Source organism: Cupressus sempervirens, chromosome 7, assembly GCF_028749045.1.
Source record: "Cupressus sempervirens isolate cs-2001-9-10 chromosome 7, ASM2874904v1, whole genome shotgun sequence".
Taxonomy (NCBI): domain Eukaryota; kingdom Viridiplantae; phylum Streptophyta; class Pinopsida; order Cupressales; family Cupressaceae; genus Cupressus; species Cupressus sempervirens.
This window is the reverse complement of record NC_143124.1, coordinates 139813489-139830026: the sequence shown is the minus strand read 5'-3', so window position 1 is coordinate 139830026 and position 16538 is coordinate 139813489. Positions and strand designations below refer to the sequence as shown.

The window sequence follows — 16538 nt, the reverse complement described above, 5'->3', positions numbered from 1 at the left end:
AAGATTATCTAAGGTCAAAGAGAAATATGTTTATTTCCATGTAGTTTTGTGGTGGAAACTAAACCCCTAATTTTTAATATTTTTTAGCAACTAAAATATTAACTTTAGTAATTAGGAAAATATATCAATTCTTATTCCAAATAATTATTAAAAATTATAATCTTAAACTTCATCTATTTCTAAACATTTGATTAGTTAATTAATTTTCAAATTTTGAATAATAATACCATTTTTATGTCATTGAAGGTGAATAGTTATATACTTTTGTTAGCCTTATCCTTTGTAAAAGGGTGACATAGGTGTTTGCTTTTATCTTTGTACTATTTTTTTAATCTAATACCAAAAGACACTATTCATTACTATAAAATATTAATGAAAATGTTCCCCTCCTCATAGACATCAATATGGATGCAACATAACTAATTAAAGAGATCAAGGTTCTTGTGACATGGTTCCTAGCCACCCACCTTCCAAAGAGAATGGGACTACTTTACTCATAGGTTCTTATGGGGAGCTAGTGGATGCTAAAATTTCCAATTCATGTATTAAACTACTTCTCATATTTGTTCAACTCAGTCTTTAGAATAAGAGAATAAAAAATAAGATATAATTATTTGCTTGTTAAGAGCCTATAATTATTAACTCATCTTTCTAATGTTTATAACAAACTACCCAAATTAATATGACCAATGCATCATAATGTTGTTTAGAGATTATATATTATCAATTTGCCTCGTATAAACCTTGAAGGTTTAGTTACGACCACCTATGGTTCTATAAAATAATATAATCAAGCATTCACTAACATTAAAGATAATGGCCCTACTTCAATGAAAAGAACACGAAAATCTGAAGGCAAGCTTTCACCATCAATTTGTTTGATGTGTTAAAAGTATACCCTGCATGAGTGTCCATACTTTTCATGGTAGTAGCGTCTAAGAACTGTTATATGGCCCACTGGCCTTTGCGTTGTAAGCTACCAATATACGATCAGAGGAAAGTACAAATGATAAGGAACAACGAGTTTGGTCTAATTTCGTTCAGAAGTCGTTAAAAGTATGCCAGCGCTTTAATGTGTTGGCATCATCAAGACCCACACAAATTGAAACGGATTCTCAGTGTCAATCTGCATTTCCTCCATTCGAAATAGGTAGAAAGTTGGAGAGTTGGTGAACTAAAACTAGATACTTTATTCCCACCTTTCTTTTACGTGTACAATTGGCTTTCGACTTCGCACACGCAATCGATAGTCATTTTGCACATTCGCTTTATAAATTAACTACACTTGTGCTCAAGAATGTCACTCACTCATCACTAGTAATATCTCTGTAAGAAGTGAATTTGTCTTCCAATGGCAGGCGTAATGGAATTCCCTCGAGCATTTCTTTCTGCACTAGGGCCCCGTTTGGTTACGGGAATACCGGGCGCAGAATAGGGTTTTCAGCGCCAAAATCGGGTTATGGAAGAAAACAGTGACGTTTGGTTCATCAAACGCATAACCCGGTTTCGGGTTTCGTCTGCCAATTTCGCTCGAAAATTGGAAGAAATTTCTTCCAAGAAATAGGTGGAAGTTGAAATGAAAACCAAGTTTTGGGTTTTTATGAATGCGTTTGAATAAATCGTCGGGTCCGCCGAATCCGCCTTAGGTTTTTGGAAGAACAAATTGGGTTTTTTGGAAGACGACGGTTGTATTGTTTTCGTGCTCTGTTGTGCGAAGGCGAGGGTTTTTGGTTTGCTGCGTTTGTTGGGCTTGTGGGTTTTCTGTGGCCGTGGTTTGCGAGGGTTTCCGGTTTGTGGGTTTTCTGTGGCCGTGGTTTCCTGTGGCCGTGGCGTGTGGCTGTGGCATTTTTTGCGATTTCTCTTCTCCACTTTGAACAGCGGCAGCGGTAAACGGTTCTCCTCTCACACCCACCTTTGCATACTGGATTTTTTTAAGTTTTTTTGGTTCATTCAAACGTAACTGTTTGCTTCAAATTTGTTTTTAAAATAGTCAATATATGTGGTAACTGTTTGTTTCAAATCTGTTTTTAAAATAGTCAATATGTGCTCACTAATAAATTCGAGTATAGTGCTGTGAGAGATCAATACCAGTGAAATGAAAAATTAAACTTTGTACCAATTTCTGGGTGTTTGTTTTAAATCTGTTTAGCAAAATAGTCAATATGTGCTCACTAATAAATTCCACTATAGTGCTGTGAGAGATCAATACCAGTGAAATGAACAACCAAACTTTGTAACAATTTCTTGCCAGTAATGAGTTCTAGTATGTTGTTGTGAGAGATGAATGAAATACCATTAAATAGAGCCAAGTCATAAACTTGTGCTCACTAATAAATTCTAGTATAGTGCTGTGAGAAATCAATACCAGTGAAATGAATAACTAAACTTTCTAACTGTTTCTTGCCAGTAATGAGTTCTAGTATACTGTTGTGAGAGATGAATGCAATACCATTAAATAGAGTCAAGTCATAAACTATGTATGAATCAACTATGTATAGATCAATGTCAATCATGGCTTTTATCTATACATAATCAATATGTGCTCAATATGTGCTTAATAATGAATTCTAGTGTGTGCTCATGTGATTACCTGTATATATCATAGTGCCAATCAAGCAAAACATGGCAATCATGGCTTTTATCTATACATAGTTGACCTATACGTAGTTTATCATGGTTCAAATCTGTTTAGCAAAACAGTCCAATATATGCTGTAACAGTTTGTTTAGAATCTGTTTGACAAAATAGTCAATATATGCTCACTAATGACTTTCAGTATAGTGTTGTGAGAGATCAATACCAGTGAAATGAACAACTAAACTTTGTAACAGTTTCTTGCCAGTAATGAGTTCTAGTGTACTGCTGTGAGAGATGAATGCAATACCATTAAATAGAGCCAAATCATAAACTATGTATAGATCAATGGCAATCATGGCTTTTATCTATACATAATCAATATATGCTCAATATGTGCTCAATAATGAATTCCAGTATGTGATCATGTGATTACCTGTATATATTATAGTGCCAATCATAATAGCAAAACATGGCAATCATGCTTTTATCTATACATAGTTGACCTATACATAGTTTATCATGGTTCAAATCTGTTTAGCAAAATAGTCCAATGAGTTCCAGTATAGTGATGTGAGAGATCAATGCAATACCATTAATCAAAGTGAATCATGCCAATGAAATGAATAACTAAACTATGGATATATCAAGTATGTATTAATCCATGCAAAATCATTCAACATACTTATGAGGTCATAAACTATGTATAGATAAAAGCCATGATTTCAAACTATGTATAGATCAATGCAGAAAGAAACTCTATTCCTATTGCCAACTATGTTACTTTTCATCTTCTAAAAGACGAGCCTCAATTTCAGCGGACCCGACGATTTATTAAAACACATTCATAAAAGCCCAAATTCAAGTTATAGTTTGTACATGTGTATGTGTACATACATACCTGTGTGTGTATGTACGTACACACATACATACTTGTGTGTGTACGTACATGCATGCATACATACATGTGTGTGTCTACGTACATGCATGCATACATGTGTGTGTGTGTACGTACATACATGCATACATACATACATACATTCATGTGTGTGTGTGTACATACACACATACATACATGTGTGTGTACGTACGTACATGCATACATACATGTGTGTGTGTGTACGTACATACATGCATACATACATGTGTGTGCACATACATATATACATACATGTGTGTATACATATAGACAAATGGAATCAATATTATGCTTTCATTGGTATAGATAGATTACATGGAGCATAATGACACATTGTAATTTGTTCTTTATGGGCTTATGATCCTCGGTAGTTGGTACTCCTTGTTGTATTTGAATAAATAATTGACTTCTTAATGCAATGAGGCTAGCAAATAATCATGTTGTATCTCGATAGGTGATAGTTGATATTTCATAACTGATAGTGTTTAAATTGTCCACATTTCAAGTCACTAATGGATCCTATGGAGAGTATAGAGGTCCAAGGAAGCATAGTTAGGAAGACCACATACACCCGCATTCTCACAATTCTTTTTGCTTTTGTTGGCATAGCCAAAGTACTGGTAGCCCGAGAAGGTAGTCAAATGGGTAAATGAATAAGAAAAGGAAATTTCTTTTTTAGAGACATTATTCATTCGAATGAGGTGGATTGTCATGATCAGATTCGGATGAGTAGGGCAGCCTTCTTTTCTCTAGCTTGTATTCTGAGGCTGAAAGGAAGCTTGAGAGATACGATCCACTTGAAGTTAGAGGAACAACTAGTGATGTTCCTCCACACCCTTGGGCACAATCTAAGGAACCGCAAGATTGCCCATAACTTTGGGCACTCAGGAGAGACAGTCAGTCGGTACTTCCACAAGGTTTTGATGGTTATCTTAGCCCTTCATAGAGATTACTTCATACCACCTAGTCCAGGCACTCCTCCTGAAATTAGTGGGAAGGATCGTTTTGAACCATTCTTCAAGGTAAATCACACATTATTACAAGTTTATTGTCTAGAATGTTGTCCTTATCTTATTATTACTTGAGCATACATTTGATCAGTGTATCATATCCCACAGGATTGCATTGGAGCCATCGACGGTACCCATATTCCAGTGCGAGTTGATGTCGACATACAGGGTAAATATCGTGATAGAAAAGGGAACCTATCGCAAAATGTTATGGGTGTCTGCTCCTTTGATTGTAAGTTTCAGTATTGCCTTGCTGGTTGGGAAGGCTCTGCTGCAGATAGCCGTGTTCTAGCCTCAGCTTTATCCAGATCAGATCCACTTGTAGTTCCCCCTGGTAAGCCAAATCACATTTTAATATACTCAAGGTTATGCTAAATGGTTCAAGTATTGACAATATACTTTCTTTATATAGGAAAATATTATCTCGTGGATGCTGGATATCCAAATGCACCTGGATTTCTCGCTCCTTATCGGTGTACACGCTACCACTTGAAAGAGTGGTCAAGAGAAAACCCAATAAACTCTGCACATGAGTTGTTCAACCATCGACACTCCTCTCTTAGAAATGCAGTAGAACATACATTTGGTATTCTGAAGCAGCGTTTTCCAATCTTAAGACATGCAACGTCTTATGATATCATGACACAATCCTATATTGTTTTAGCATGTTGCATACTTCACAATTTCATTACGATAGAGGATGGCCTTCCATCAGAAGAAGCTATTGAAGAGGAAGATGATCGTGATGGGATAGAGGTGCCACTACTTGAGACATATGGGTTGTCTCAGGAGGATAGAAATGAGTGGGCCCAATTTCGAGAAGATATAGCAAATAGGATGTGGGAAGATTATAGATCTCGAGAATAAATGATTTATTAGAAGGCAATGTGCTTTATATGATTAAATTGATGTATGCATATACAATGATGGTGTTTGATTTCGTTATTCTGATATCAGTCTTTGCTACATTCTAATTAAATAAAAAGAACATTAACTTTCAATTTCACACCTACATTATGTACAAAAATTGTTGATCATATCTGCAATACACAATTCAACTTGAAATATAGATTACATTGATTTAAATGCAAGAAAGCACAATTATTATACATCTTTGCATTGAGAAAGTACAATAACATGCTTCATAATGGGGCTCATGAATATTTACTTGCCATTGATATCACCATTTTGTCTTACTGGTAGTTTTTTTGATGTTGATGTGTTATCATCAATTATTGCTTAAAATGTGTATCATCTTCAGTTAAATTCTTTCAAGTTTATTAAATGTTAGCCTCATTGCATTAGGATGTATTAAAAAATGATATTTAAAGTTTATCATCTTCAATTTTAAATGAAATACAGCAAGGAGTACCAAATGATGAAGATCATAAGCCCACTAGTAAGAAGAGAACAACGAATTCGTTGAAAATCCTATTTTTCTGATGTTACTGCTTGCTGCATTCTATTTAAATTTAAAGAGCAATAACTTTCAATTTCAGTCGTATGATTACTTTAAATCATAATACGTTTACCTATTCAATATGTTAGCCTTGTTCCATTATGACGTATTACAAATTGATAGTTAAAGATTTTCTATTTCAAATTTAAATGAAATACAGGAAGGAGTACACAATGGCATATACCGAGCTCATGATGAGCATGGATGGATCTGATCATGTGAAACAGATGTGTTCTCCCATTACTTTGAGTGATATAGATGGATCCCTCGCTGTGAGCAACAAATCTTCTTCAAAGAAGAAGAAAATGTGGACAAAATCGATGGAACGCAAGCTTTTAGACTTGCTCCTTGAACAAGTCCATCTCGGACGGAAAGGTGAAGGTGGGTTTAAAAAAGAGGCATGGACTGCGATAGAGAGGACATTCAATTCAGCGATGAACTCGAATCTGTCACGAGATCATTTTAAGAATAAGCTAAAAACATGGAAAGTAGGATATAAAGTAATGAAGGACTTGAAAAATACAAGTGGGTTAGCTTGGAATGAAGAAACTCAAACTGTGGATGCTGAAGATTCAGTGTGGGATGACCTTTTGAAGGTAGGATCATCTTTGTACTCTTTTCATTGAAGAAATTTTTCCTTCTTATTTTAATAATGAAAAACTTACAACCTAATCCATCTATTAATGCTTATATGTAGAGGAGAGAATTCAAAAATGCAAAAATGTATAAGAGGTCACCTTTCCAATATTTCAATGAGTTGGCTGTAATTGTTGGTAATGACATTGCTGAAGGGTTCGCATCTACAACACCCCTTGATGCTGAAGAAGGGCACCCTATGAACGATGCATTTAATGTGCTTGATGAGGATGATACCAATTGTGGTACACCTCTTGACAGCCAACCAGATATTGATGAAGAGTTATATCATTCCAATCAGTCGAGTGCAAGTGCTAGAGGGACTCCTCCACCATCATCATCAAGGAGGGGAAAGAGGAAGAAGACATCTTTGGCTGCATCATTGGATGTGATATGCGAAACTATGAAGGAACTGAAAGATGGCCTCATTAAGCCTCAGATTGTAAAAGTGGATAAATCTAAAGATGATAATATTTTGACTGCTGCATATATTGCTCTCAAAGCTGTCCCTGAACTGAGTCGAGCAATTTTCGTGAAAGCACATGATACCTTCGTGCTTCAACGTGAAAGAGCCAAAGGGTTCTTGATGATGGATGAGGTGGAGAGAGTGGAGTAGATTGCAATGACATTTGGTACCATTTAGCTATTTCAGCTACTGACTGGATTGCAATGACGTATGCTGCATGATTACTCTATTCAATGGTTATGCATTAATCTCTAATAGCACTAAACTAAAACTATATTAATCTCACATCACTATATTGGAACTCATTATTGAGCACATTTTGACTATTTAATTAGTGATCTCTCACAGCACTATACTAGAAGTCATTAGTGAGCATATATTTACTATTTTGTTAAACAGATTCTAAACAAATTGTTACAGCATGTATTGGACTGTTTTGCTAAACAGATTTGAACCATGATAAATTATGTATAGATAAAACCTATGATTGTCATTGATCTTCCATGTATCCATACATAGTTTATGTGTTGGCTGTGTTTAATGGTATTGCATTGATTTGTACATAGTTTATGACGTCATAAGTATGTTGAATGATTTTGCATGGATCTATACATACTTGATATATCCATAGTTTAGTTGTTCATTTCATTGGCATGATTCACTTTGATTAATGGTATTGCATTGATCTCTCACAGCACTATACTGGAAGTCATTAGTGAGCATATATTTACTATTTTGTTAAACAAATTCTAAACAAACTGTTACAGCATGTATTGGACTGTTTTGCTAAACAGATTTGAACCATGATAAATTATGTATATGTCAACTATGTATAGATAAAAGCCATGATTGTCATTGATCTTCCATGTATCCATACATAGTTTATGAGTTGGCTGCGTTTAATGGTATTGCATTGATTTGTACATAGTTTATGACGTCATAAGTATGTTGAGTGATTTTGCATGGATCTATACATACTTGATATATCCATAGTTTAGTTGTTCATTTCATTGGCATGATTCACTTTGATTAATGGTATTGCATTGATCTCTCACAGCACTATACTGGAAGTCATTAGTCAGCATATATTTACTATTTTGTTAAACAAATTCTAAACAAACTGTTATAGCATGTATTGGACTGTTTTGCTAAACAGATTTGAACCATGACAAATTATGTATATGTCAACTATGTATAGATAAAAGCCATGATTGTCATTGATCTTCCATGTATCCATACATAGTTTATGAGTTGGCTGCGTTTAATGGTATTGCATTGATTTGTACATAGTTTATGACGTCATAAGTATGTTGAGTGATTTTGCATGGATCTATACATACTTGATATATCCATAGTTTAGTTGTTCATTTCATTGGCATGATTCACTTTGATTAATGGTATTGCATTGATCTCTCACAGCACTATACTGGAAGTCATTAGTGAGCATATATTTACTATTTTGTTAAACAAATTCTAAACAAACTGTTACAGCATGTATTGGACTGTTTTGCTAAACAGATTTGAACCATGATAAATTATGTATATGTCAACTATGTATAGATAAAAGCCATGACTGTAATTGATCTTCCATGTATCCATACATAGTTTATGAGTTGGCTGCGTTTAATGGTATTGCATTGATTTGTACATAGTTTATGACGTCATAAGTATGTTGAGTGATTTTGCATGGATCTATACATACTTGATATATCCATAGTTTAGTTGTTCATTTCATTGGCATGATTCACTTTGATTAATGGTATTGCATTGATCTCTCACAATACTATACTGGGAGTCATTAGTGAGCATATATTTACTATTTTGTTAAATAGATTCTAAACAAACTGTTACAACATGTATTGGATTGTTTTGCTAAACAGATTTGAACCATGATAAACTATGTATATGTCAACTATGTATAGATAAAAGCCATGATTTCCATTGATCTTCCATGTATCCATACATAGTTTATGAGTTGATTGCGTTTAATGGTATTGCATTGATCTGTACATAGTTTATGACATCATAAGTATGTTGAATGATTTTACATGGATCTATACATACTTGATATATTCATAGTTTAGTTGTTCATTTCATTGGCATGATTCACTTTGATTAATGGTATTGCATTGATCTCTCACAACACTATACTGGAAGTCATTAGTGAGCATATATTTACTATTTTGTTAAACAGATTCTAAACAAACTGTTACAGCATATATTAGACTGTTTTGCTAAATAGATTTGAACCATGATAAACTATGTATAGGTCAACTATGTATAGATAAAAGCATAATTGCCATATTTTGCTATTATGATTGGCATTATGATATATACAAGTAATCACGTGAGCACATACTAGAATTCATTATTGAGTACATATTGACTATTTTGCTAAACAGATTTGACACAAACAGCCAGACACTATTACAAAGTTTAATTGTTCATTTCACTGGTATTGATCTCTCATAGCACCATACTAGAATTTATTAGTGAGCACATATTGACTATTTTGCTAAATAGATTTGAAACAAATAGTTACCACATCTATTGACTATGCTAAGCAAATAGCAGATAGAAATAGAACTATGATAAACTATGTATAGGTCAGCTATGTATAGATAAAAGCTAGTGATATACTTGTAAATTTCATTATTGAGCACATATTGAGCACATATTGATTATGTCTAGATAAAAGCCATGATTGCCATTGATCTATACATAGCTTATGAATTGGCTCTATTTATATGGTATTGCATTCATCTCTCACAGCACTATACTAGAACTCATTACTGGCAAGAAACTGTTACAAAGTTTAGTTGTCCATTTCAGTGGTATTGATCTATCACAGCACTATATTGGCATTCATTAGTGAGCACATATTGACTATTTTGCTAAACAGATTTGAAACAAACAATATGTATGTACACACATGTATGTATGTACGTACATATGTATGTATTATGTGCATATGTATGTACACACATGTATGTACACATGTATACATACTTGATCTATGCATTGCATTGATCTCTCACAACACTATACTGGAACTCATTACTGAGCACATTTTTACTATTTTGCTAAGCATGTATGTATGTATATGCGTATGTATGTATGTAAACACATGTATGTACATATGCATGTATGTATGTGCATATGTATGTACACACATGTATGTACGTATGTATACAAACTTGATCTATGCATAGTTTAGTCATCCATTTTATTGACATGATTTGCATTGGTCAATATGCAGGATAGTTGTTCATTTCATTGGCATTCGCACGATTGGCATGTGAAGTCATTCCAGATGGTTAATTGGCTTTGTGTAATGGTATTGCATTGATCTGTCACAACACTATATTGGAAATCATTACTGAGCACTTTTTTTCTATTTTGCTAAGCATGTATGTATGTATGTCTGTATGTATGTGCGTATGTATGTATGTAGGTGCGTATGTATGTACACATGTATGTACATGTGTATGTATGTATGTATGTGCGTATATATGTATGTCTGTGCATATGTATGTTCACGCATGTATGTACGTATGTATACATACTTGATATATGCATAGTTTAGTCATTCATTTCATTGACATGATTGGCATTGGTCAGTACATAGTTTAGTTGTTCATTTCATTGACATTCACACGATTGGCATGTGAAATAATTCCAGAGGGTTAGTTGGCTTTGTTTAATGGTATTGCATTGATCTCTCACAACACGTAGTTTATGATCTCGTAAACGTTTGGTATAGTTGTTCATTGCATTGTTAATTAGAGTTATATTTGAACCATACATACGTGGAATACACAAGGAGTGGAAAATGATGAATGCTCAATTGTAGAACTTGAAAGCATATAGAAATGTGATTTGCTAGATGATTGTATAGTTCATGATTCTGTCCTATGTTATATCTATAGTCCTAATTTTCTTGCATATGTTTTTATTTTTTTGTCTTTTTGTCCCTATTTGATTTCCTATGTATGTTTTCGTTGATAAGATTATCAAAAGTATTGAGGATTTTTGGTAGATGATTGTACAGTCATGATTATGTCCCATGTTATATGTATATTCCTAATTTGCTTGGATATTTTTTAAATTTCTTATTTTTTTTTCCACAGTTTGGTTTCCTATGTACGTGCTTCTTGACAAGATTGTCAATGGTATTGATAAAGTGTCTTTCTCTTGTATTTTTTTATTGCTCTTGATTTGCTAATATTGCAAGACCACACATGCTGATAAAAAATGAGCTATCAGATGATTGTTTACTGTGTTTGTAAATGATCAATATTTCTGATGCCACTCCTTGGTGTATTCCATTAAAAAAATAATCAGGTTTTAATTTTTCAAGCATGTTTAGTTCATATATGCAGGATTGACCATCTAACAACACAAACAGTAATGGGAAGATTGAGCAGCATGAGAGGGTTGCCGTCGAATGTGGGGCATAAAGGCATACATCGTGGATTTATCAGTTTTTTCGTATGTAACGGTGTGTCGTCGAATGTGGGGCATAAAGGCATACATCGTGGATTTCTCAGTGTTTTTGTGTTTAACGGTGTGTTTTCACACCACCATCAAATCATGGATATTGTTCTATCAAGTTAGCAAGTTTTCATATTGTAGTAATTATGTGAAATTCATTATTAGAATTTCATGATGTTAAAATATGATTTATATGATTAATGATTTTCATGATCTTTTTTTTTAAATTGCATGTAAAATCTATGTTGCCAAAATTTCACATTTTTTAAGAGCAATTATTAACAAAGCATCATTTTTCTTGTTAAAGTTCTCATCAAATGTTTAATGTATGTGAATGTAAAATGGTATATTTTTTCCTATATAATATTTCACGTAAAATTTAGTTGCATATTTTGTTGAATAATTAACTAACTTAATAAATTTATTAAAAGGGAGAGATACATAGAGGGGCAGAGAGTGCGGGATAAGAAGGGGGGACGGAGTGACAGAGGGAGAGAGTGAGAGAGAGAGAGAGGAGCTTGTGTGTTCCTGCATCTGTAGAAAGGTGTCTGTTGATGTGTGTTTTATGACTCACCAAACAGTAGAACGAAATACTGAAATATCTTATCCTCTCTTGAATATATATCTGTCTATGACCTCATCAAGATCTTCAAATGTCTCCTCCCCAATTGAAAGTATTTTCCAAGTCGAAGATAGCTAGCAAAATCCTTTTGGTCTTTTCCTCCCTCCACAATATCCTTGTGTGCATAAACTCCATTGAAAATGTTCAGTGTTAGAATCAAGTGAGTAGGCCCTTTCAAGCATGGACGGATAATACTCTCCCCTGGCTCTTTATCTGTTAGGAACTTAATGGTTTCATTCTCTTGTTCACTTCGTGAAATGGAATCCTCTTCCGCAAAATATGGATCCTTAACCTCCTTATCCTTATCCTATGCACCCTGATAGTTATCATTCTTTAGTGAACTCTCTTTGCAAGTTAACTCAACTAGGTACTTCACTTTTGTCATAGTTTTCACCCAACAGGTAAGGATGCTGCCTTCTGCAATTTTTTCTAAAGGATTTATATCTAGATCATCAGAAAGCTCCTCTTTCAATATTATTCATGTCAAGCTTGATTCCAGATCACAAATTATACGATGATTTTGGACTCTGCGAGGACAATTTTTTCCATTAACAGGGTCTCTTCATTTTCTCCAGTCAGCAGATAAAATTCCTCATCCTGGGATGGCTCTTTATATGGCGATCTCAAATCCTGAAATCCATGTAACAATTCACTCTTTATGTCAGCAAGGGTTTCCTGCTTTTTATTGGATGTCCATTGCTCCACACTTCTAGCATATTCATCAATATCAAGGGCATTTAACAGATCAGGATATTTTTGACATGCTCAACAACCATTTCTTGTGTTTCCTCATCCATATCATCTATATCATGTCCAGCTTCTTCACAATATATGTCCTTAGCCATTTTCTTGGCAAATTCATATGACTTTGGATGAATTCTAGTATCATCCAATGGATCCATAACATGGTTTTTGGATGTTGCTTGTCCATTCCCTCTAACCCATAAAAAAACCAATAGCATTTATAAAGACAAGTGGCTTCATAACCTCTACAGTTGGTTGTTGTAACTATTACCTGCTCAACAGCTTCATACTTTTCATCTGGAGTAAGGAAATGTTCCAGTGAATGAAGCTTCAATGATAATATTTCTTTGCCAAGACTATATAATGTTGCAACCATGGCCAATGGATTCTGAAGATACCGACCAAGAGCCACAACACGCCTCACAATCCCTCTCTGTGTCGGCAACTAGTCTTAAGAGATGCGAGAATTCTCATATAGTGTAGGCAATAATTCATCTGCATAAACAACATTTATTATGTCCAATCCTTCTGCCAAATCACGTGGATGAACACAAACATAGGGAGGGATAGAGAGAGGACACAAACACACATATTTAGCGGCTAAGTCACAAGGTTCAAGTTTCAATTCGAGTTCGACAATTATGAAGTTCGGATGAACTTGACAATAAATTCAATTCGACGATAAATTTGTCTTACACAATTTTTCAAAAATATATAATATATATGATCACAATTTCCAACAATGGGACAAAAAATAACTTCGTAGAAATGATTGCATGTATGATTATTTTTTACTTTTCTTTGCTAATAAATAGAATTAAAATAAAAAATAATAATCATTTTATTTATTATTGACTAACAAAATAAAACTGTGAATATTCAAGAATAAATAATAATAATAATGTAGTCTAATTATAAATAAATTAAATCATAAATATTAATACTTTACTCATTCTAATCCTTGTGTTTCACTAATTAAATAAGATTAAAAAAATTTACATCAAATTCCAATTCCAATTAGAAAATGAACAACCAAACGCAACAAAAAGATATTCCTAGTCATATTCTGTTCCAATTCCAATTTTTAAATTGGCAACCAAACGCAGAATATGGATTTGAAAATTCATCTTCCGTGTCAACCAAACGGTCCAACTATCTTCCTAAAATACATAACCAGGTTTTCGAAAACCTGGTTATCAGATAACCTGGTTATGAGGAAAATTCATCTTCCCCAACCAAACGGGGCCTAGCTGTATTCATAACAGCAGGTGCTGCAAATTTTGGTGACGTGGCGGCTCAGAGCTCAGGATGTGCCACTTCACTGGCAACACTTTCTCCATGCATGGCTTACATTACAAGCAATGTCACGGCCTCACCTCCACCACAGGGCTGCTGCACTGCATTATCCTCAGTTGTGCAAAGCAACGCAGTTTGTCTGTGCCAGCTGTTAACCGCCAGCAGTCCAGTTGGTTTCCCCATCAATCAAACACGGGCTCTCGCTCTCCCCGGTGCTTGCAAAATCACCACTCCACCGCTCACCCAATGCAAAGGTAATTAACTACTTATCTTGTTATTTTTATTCTCCTTGACTGTATACAAACATGCAAATTCATTAGTTCGTATGGTTTTGGAGGGAAAGTTTTTGTCTCTGATGAAAAACTTTCACTATTTAGTCCAAAAGTTTAATGCACTCTATCGTTAAAATATTTATTCTGTTTTTGTGGTTTGTGAGCAGTTGTAGGTGCTCCAGCTCCAGCTCTTTCTCCTGCTACAGGTGCGTATGTGTTTATTATTTTAAGTGGGGTTCTTGTTTGTAAATATCTTCTGGGGCAGAATGAATAATTTTAAGGATGGGATTGCAGGTTTTAGCAATGGTGCATCGCCAGCAACAGAAACATCTCCTTCATCTTCCCCTTCAACTCCAAATGTTGTCTCTCCCTCATCTAATTCACCATCTTTACTTCCTCCCACAACGTCTGTTGGAGGGATTTCTCCAACAGATAGCGAGAGGCCAACATCAAAGGCAGAAGCACTTTTCGCACCATCCATGATTATCAGTTCCTTGGCTGTGGCAATGGTAGCGAGCAGTATGTGGCGAACCTTTCTTCTTTTATGGTAGAGAGTATATTTGTCAAGGACAGTATTTGGTCTCTGCTTGTTCGGGGAGTTACCTGCTTCAGTGTATAGCATTTCTTTGGAGTTTTCTTACCTCTGGTTATTTATGTTTCGGTGTTCTTTTATTATAACCATTCTTTCTTCTGAATGAACAAGGATGTACTCCTCCACTGTAAGAGGATCTTGTGTTCATCCTAGAGGATGATAATATGTATTATGCTTGGTTTATCGATATACCAATGATTTATTAGTAAGAAAATGGCAATTTCACGTATTTGTGAGAGAAATTTTCTATATTTTGATGGACATTCTTAAACATTATACATTAAAGGAAGAAGAAATTAAGTTTAAAAAAATAAGTCAATTTTCACTAGTTAGCACTTTTAGTCTAGGAATGAAACTTAATGTGTGATTTTTAAGCCCCAGCATTTTCACATGTATTTATTACTTTTATTTAATTTTAATTCAGTTAAAATATAAAATCTTAAAATAATTGTTTAATATTATCTTATAACTGTAATATTAAATAAAATATTTTGAATTCATAAAGTATACCATAATAACTTCTATATCAATCCACTTTCTTTGTTATCATGTAAAAACATGTAATTTTCAAATTATTTTGAAAGGAATATATTAATACAGAAAATTAATAAGGAAACTATAAGTTCTATTTCTCGAATCAACCTTCTAATTATTAACGTTGTTGAATATAATTATAAAGACGATTTTATTCTATATTATTTGGTTTGTACCTTGTACAATTGCCAATTTAATAATAGTTATTTTTTTTAATAAGAGATAAAAATAATTAAACAAATAATGATAATTTTATCTTTACATAGATTTTTATTCTTCACAAATAAATAAATTAATATTGTTTCTCTAAAAGAGTCATTCAAGAAAATAAACCAAAAACTAAGGTAAAAAAAATGTATCCATTTTTATAACTCTCCCTATCTAATTTAATAGAGTAGATCATTCAAAAAAAATGGATATAAGAAATATATTTAAATGGTGAAGAGTGATCCAAAGTCAACTATAGAATATTCATTAGGATTATAATTATGATTTAAAAATTAATATGCATAAATTTCATAATCGATATACATTGAAAGAATTGAGAGAACAGTGAATCTTAGAAGATCCTTATTAGAAACAATATTGCTAAGTCCTCTATTGTTAAGGGGAAGCATTTGAAGAATGTTCCTTTTTGTGATCTTATGTAAGGCAATCTTTAGATTAACGTATGCTTAAATCTAATGTTTGTGTGACATTATGGAAGGCATGGTCTCACATATGGTGTTTTCTTCTTAACAGAGGGTCCATACAATCTTGTTCCTCACATAATGTGCTTGACAACTCTAATTTTTGGGGATTGACCTTAAGTAATAAGCCCTTGACATTGACTTAGCCTTGTTCTGCTAAATATTGGAATAATCTTGACATTTCTCTTATTAAGGACTTATTTGTTGATAATCAGTTTGGGTCAGGGAAGG

The 16538-nt window shown here is 33.8% G+C and overlaps 2 protein-coding genes across 2 annotated transcripts; both read left to right on the top strand.

Moving 5' to 3' along the window:
- The first annotated feature begins 1302 nt into the window (after positions 1–1302).
- LOC149545910 (uncharacterized) lies at positions 1303–7641 on the top strand. Its single transcript, XM_089794511.1, has 3 exons — positions 1303–1886; positions 6123–6558; positions 6660–7641. Exons 2-3 carry the CDS (start codon positions 6136–6138, stop codon positions 7212–7214), a joined length of 978 nt encoding a protein of 325 aa, XP_089650637.1. The 5' UTR covers positions 1303–1886; positions 6123–6135; the 3' UTR covers positions 7215–7641.
- On the top strand, positions 1310–15310 carry LOC149545909 (non-specific lipid transfer protein GPI-anchored 31-like). Its single transcript, XM_089794512.1, has 4 exons — positions 1310–1393; positions 14171–14474; positions 14660–14698; positions 14787–15310. The coding sequence occupies exons 1-4, from the start codon at positions 1352–1354 to the stop codon at positions 15041–15043; spliced, it is 642 nt and encodes a 213-aa protein (XP_089650638.1). The 5' UTR covers positions 1310–1351; the 3' UTR covers positions 15044–15310.
- The last annotated feature ends 1228 nt before the right edge of the window (positions 15311–16538 follow it).